Source organism: Salvelinus sp. IW2-2015, linkage group LG32 (genome assembly GCF_002910315.2).
Source record: "Salvelinus sp. IW2-2015 linkage group LG32, ASM291031v2, whole genome shotgun sequence".
NCBI lineage: Eukaryota > Metazoa > Chordata > Actinopteri > Salmoniformes > Salmonidae > Salvelinus > Salvelinus sp. IW2-2015.
In genome coordinates this window covers 37,896,406-37,902,006 of record NC_036871.1, presented here as the reverse complement: position 1 = coordinate 37,902,006, position 5,601 = coordinate 37,896,406, and the positions used below count along the sequence as shown (strand labels likewise).

The 5,601-nt window shown below is 43.4% G+C and overlaps 1 protein-coding gene across 1 annotated transcript in view; it reads right to left on the bottom strand.

Moving 5' to 3' along the window:
• The window catches only part of LOC139023439 (protein shisa-like-2A), a 13,737-nt gene extending 8,828 nt beyond the window's left edge, over positions 1-4,909 (bottom strand). Inside the window, exon 1 of the mRNA XM_070436592.1 lies at positions 4,604-4,909. Within this exon, the coding sequence (XP_070292693.1) occupies positions 4,604-4,785 (182 nt within the window). The 5' untranslated portion in view covers positions 4,786-4,909. The remainder of the gene's footprint in view (positions 1-4,603) is intronic.
• Between the last annotated feature and the right edge of the window lie 692 nt (positions 4,910-5,601).

Genomic DNA, 5,601 nt, shown 5'->3' with positions numbered 1-5,601 from the left:
CAGTAGTGACATACCATAATGATGGGCTAGCAAGTGACATACCAAATGATGGCAGTTAGTGACATACCTATAATGACCCAGTTAGCGACATACCATAATGATGGGCCAGCTAGTGACATACCATAATGATGGGCCAATTAGTGACATACCATAATGATGGGCCAGCTAAGTGACATACCATAATGATGGGCCAGCTAGTGACATACCATAATGAGGGCCAGCTAGTGACATACCATAATGATGGGCCAGTAGTGACATACCAAATTGATGGGCCAGTTAGTGACATACCAAATTGATGGGCCAGCTAGCGACATACCATAATAATGGGCCAGTTAGTGATATACCATAATGATGGGCCAGCTAATGACATACCATAATAATGGGCCAGTAGTGACATACCATAATAATGGACCAGTTAGTGACATACCATAATGATGGGCCAGCTAGTGACATACCATAATGATGGGCCAGCTAGTCACATGCCATAATAATGGGCCAGCTAGTCACATGCCATAACAATGGGCAGCTAGTCACATGCCATAACAATGGGCCAGCTAGTCACATGCCATAACAATGGGCCAGCTAGTCACATGCCATAACAATGGGCCAGCTAGTCACATGCCATAATAATTGGCCAGTTAGTGGCATACCATAATGATGGGCCAGCTAGTGACATACCATAATGATGGGCCAGCTAGTGAGATATCATAATGATGGGCCAGTTAGTGACATACCATAATGATGGCCATAGTGACATATCATCATTATTGTCTTGCTTGGGACATACCATAATGATGGGCCAGGTAGTGACATACCATAATAATGGGCCAGCTAGTGACATACCATAATGATGGGCCAGCTAGTGACATACCATAATAATGGGCCAGCTAGTCACATGCCATAACAATGGCCAGCTAGTCATAGCCATAATAATTGGCCAGTTAGTGGCATACCATAATGATGGGCCAGCTAGTGACATACCATAATGATGGGCCATTAGTGACATACCATAATGATGGGCCAGTAGTGACATATCATTATTATTGTCTTGCTTGGGACATACCATAATGATGGGCCAGTAGTGACATACCATAACAATGGGCCAGTAGTGACATACCATAACAATGGGCCAGCTAGTCACATGACCATAAAATGGGCCAGCTAGTCACATGCCATAACAATGGGCCAGCTAGTGAGATATCATAATGATGGGCCGTTAGTGACATATCATCATTATTGTCTTGCTTGGGACATACCATAATGATGGGCCAGCTAGTGACATACCATAATAATGGGCCAGTTAGTGACATACCATAATGATGGGCCAGTTAGCGACATACCATAAATGATGGGCCAGCTAGTGACATACCATAATGATGGGCCAGGTAGTGACATACCATAATAATGGGCCAGTTAGTGACATACCATAATAATGGCGCCAGTTAGTGACATACCATAATGATGGGCCAGTTAGTGACATACCATAATGATGGGCCAGCTAGTGACATACCATAATGATGGGCCAGCTAGTGACATACCATAATGATGGGCCATTAGTGACATACCATAATGATGGGCCAGTTAGCTGACATACCATACTGATGGGCCAGCTAGTGACATACCATAATGATGGGCCAGCTAGTGAGCATATACCATAATGATGGGCCAGCTAGTGACATACCATAATGATGGGCCAGCTAGTGACATACCATAATGAGGGCAAGCTATGTGACATACCATAATGATGGGCCAGCTAGTGACATACCATAATAGGGGCCAGCTAGTGATGTCTGGTTGGAATAAAAAAAAGAGGACTGCAAAAACACACATTTCTATCTCACAATGAACAAGTAAAGCTGCAATGTGACTAGCTGGCCCATTATTATGGCATGTGACTAGCTGGCCCATCATTATGGTATGTCACTAGCTGGCCCATCAAATGCTGATGCTCCAGATACTCAACTAGTCTAAAGAAGGCCAGTTTCATTGCTTCTTTAATCAGAACAACAGTTTTCAGCTGTGCTAACATAATTGCAAAAGGGTTTTCTAATGATAAATTTGCATTTTAAAATGATAAACTTGGATTAGATAACACAGCGTGCCATTGGAACAAAGTAGTGATGGTTGCTGATAAAGGGCCTCTGTACGCCTATGTGGATATTCCATTAGAAATCAGTTGTTTCCAGCTACAATAGTCATTTACAACAATAACAATGTCTACACTGTATTTCTGATCAATTTGATGTTATTTTATTGGACAAAAAATTTGCTTTTCTTTAAAAAACAAKGACATTTCTAAGTGACCCCAAACTTTTAATCAGTAGTGTATGTTGCAGAGTCTACAGGAAATCACGGACTACAAAAAGAGAACCAGCCACGTCACGGACACCGACGTCACGCTTCCAGACAAACTAAACACCTTTTTTGCCCGCTTTGAGGGTAATACAGTGCCACTGTCATGGCCCGCTAACAAGAACTGTGCCCACCCCCTTCTCCTTGGACGACGTGAGTAAAACATTTAAACATGTTAACCCACGCAAGGCTGCTGGCCCAGACGGCATCCCTAGCCGTGTCCTCAGAGCATGCGCAGACCAGCTGGCTGGTGTGTTTACGGACATATTCAATCTCTCCCTATCCCAGTCTGCTGTCCTCACATGCTTCAATATGGCCACCATTGTTCCTCTACCCAAGAAGGCAAAGATAACTGAACTAAATGACTACCGCCCCGTAGCACTCACTTCTGTTATCATTAAGTGCTTTGAGAGACTAGTCAAGGATCATATCACCGGCCACCCTAGACCCACTTCAGTTTGCATACTGCCCTAACAGGTCCACAGACAATGCAATCACCATCACACTGCACACTGCCCTATCCCATCTGGACAAGAGGAATACCTATGTAAGAAAGCTGTTCATTGACTTCAGCTCACCATTCAACACCATAGTACCCTCCAAGCTCATCATCAAGCTGGAGGCCCTGGGCCTCAACCCCGCCCTGTGCAATTAGGTTCTGGACTTTCTGACGGGCCGTCCACAGGTGGTGAAGGTAGGAAAAAACATTTCCACCTCGCTGACCCTCAACACTGGGGCCCCACAAGGGTGCGTACTCAGCCCCCTCCTGTACTCCCTGTTCRCCCACGACTGCGTGGCCATGCACGCCTCCAACTCAATCATCAAGTTTACAGACAACACAACAGTAGTAGGCCTGATTACCAACAACGATGAGTCAGCCTACAGGGAGGAGGTGAGGGCCCTCAGAAAAACAACCTCTCACTCAACGCCAACAAAACAAAGGAGATGATCGTGGACTTCCTGAAACAGCAGAGGTAGCACCCCCCTATCTACATCGAAGGGATAGCAGTGGAGAAATGGAAAATTCCTCGGCATACACATCACGGACAAACTGAAATGGTCCACCCACACAGACAGTGTGGTGAAGAAGGCGCAACAGCCTCAGGAGGCTGAAGAAATTTGGCTTGTCATTCAAAACCCTGACTAACTTCTACAGATCCACAATCGAGAGCATCCTGTCGGGCTGTATCTCAGCCTGGTATGGCAACTGCTCCGCCCACCACCGTAAGGAGGGTAGTGAGGTCTGCACAACGCATCACCGGGGGCAAACTACCTGCCCTCCAGGACACCTACAGCACCCGATGTCACAGGAAGGCCAAAAAGATCATCAAGGACAACAACCACCAGAGCCACTGCCTGTTCACCCCACTATCTTCCACAAGGCGAGGTCAGTACAGGTGCATCAAAGCTGGGACCGAGAGATTGAAGAATAGCTTCTATCTCAAGGCCATCAGACTGCTAAACAGCCATCACTAACTCAGAGAGGCTGCTGCCTACACTGAGACTCAATCACKGGCCACTTTAACAAATGGATCACTAGTCACTTTAAACAGTGGCACATTAAATAATGCCACTTTAATAATATTTACATATCTTGCATTACTCATATCACATGTATATACTCTATTTTATACCGTCTAGTTGCACCTTGCTCATGCTGCTCGGCCATCACTCATCCATATATTTATATGTACATATTCCCATTCACCCCTTTTATATTTGTGTGTATTAGGTAGTTGTTGGGGAATTGTTATATTACTTGTTAGATATTACTGGACTGTCAGAACTAGAAGCACAAGAATTTCACTACACTCATAATAACATCTGCTGACAATGTGTATATGACCAATAACATTTGATTCAATTTGATTTGAAATCTCCTTCCAATAAGGTTAACCATTTCCCATGATCAATTTGAACTTTTACACATTTTCATGTTGAATTTTAATTGAGGTATTTATCACCTTCCATAAGATTGGCATACAATAGCCTATAAGATCACCATAACTACAGTGCAAACCAATTGAAATGTGAAGATCCTATAAATCTGTTATCAGTATCATAAAAAATATCCTTCATTCTAGTGTATTAATCGTGTGCGCTTTGCTGTATAATTATGATCAACAACCTCTCTCATCTTGTGGTTTCTTGAGAAAAAACAAAGCGTCATAGTCTACCCATGTAATAACCCTACAAGAACTATGTCCAAAAAGCACACCATCACAAAGGCTAGTAAAGATCCCTTACGTACCTGAGCCACCACATGTATCCATACTCATAAGGGAAAAAGCTGTTGGGATCATCACAGCAATACTTGATATCGTTAAATCCGCAGCAGAATGTCGCGCTCGGATCGCTCCCTTCTTTAGGACAGGAAGAGCCATTCATAAACACATTCTCTGCGCTGTAGTAGCTGGTGCACTCCGAACTCATGCTGGTAGAAAACACACTCTTAGGGAGAAGAGTCGGAGAGATGATTTTTTTAGATGTTTAAAGGTCTCATTGTAATTCTATCCACATAGAGTGCCCCTTGCTCTGCTGAAAAGTGCAAAACATTTATTCCAAGGATGCCACTGAAATGGGACGAAACTTTGCACCTCGACATATCATATAGAGTTCTAGAGCACCCCTCCCATCTCTCTCCTTCTCTCTCTCTCTCTCTCTCTCTCTCTCTCCACCAGTGAAGAGAAAAACTGGATAGGAGACAAACCATATCTCTACAAAAGTGGACTACTTCATTAAATCATATCTAATCCATTTTATCTTGATTTGATGTCACAAACATGAAGGCTACATTTTGGTTTCTTTAACTTTCTTAATAAGTAGATTGACATCCTTAGCCTGGTTGCCGTGTCTGTTCAGCTATTTCATTCCACTCCTTGTGCTCCGTGTCATTTGCCTTTGGAATGTTAACACTACTGGTACCTAGACTACTCTAAGCTTGAATTGAACGTAGGAGGTTTGCATGAAACATGATTGATGTAATCAATGTGAATACAGTAATATGAAAACCGTAAAGAAAGAGTGCCCTCCACTTCATGTGTAGATAAATGATTGCATTGAACATGTCTAAGAAGTACTAATTTCATACTGCAACAAACCCACTAAGCATTTGCCATCAGGCGACGTCTTTTAGATATTCTTTTGGTGCGGTCCGGACCGGCCTTGATTTGACCTAAAAAAGGCATCTAAGATTGGTTCAGATTTGGTCCCATCCGGACTGGCCTTTATTTGGCCCAAATATAGACG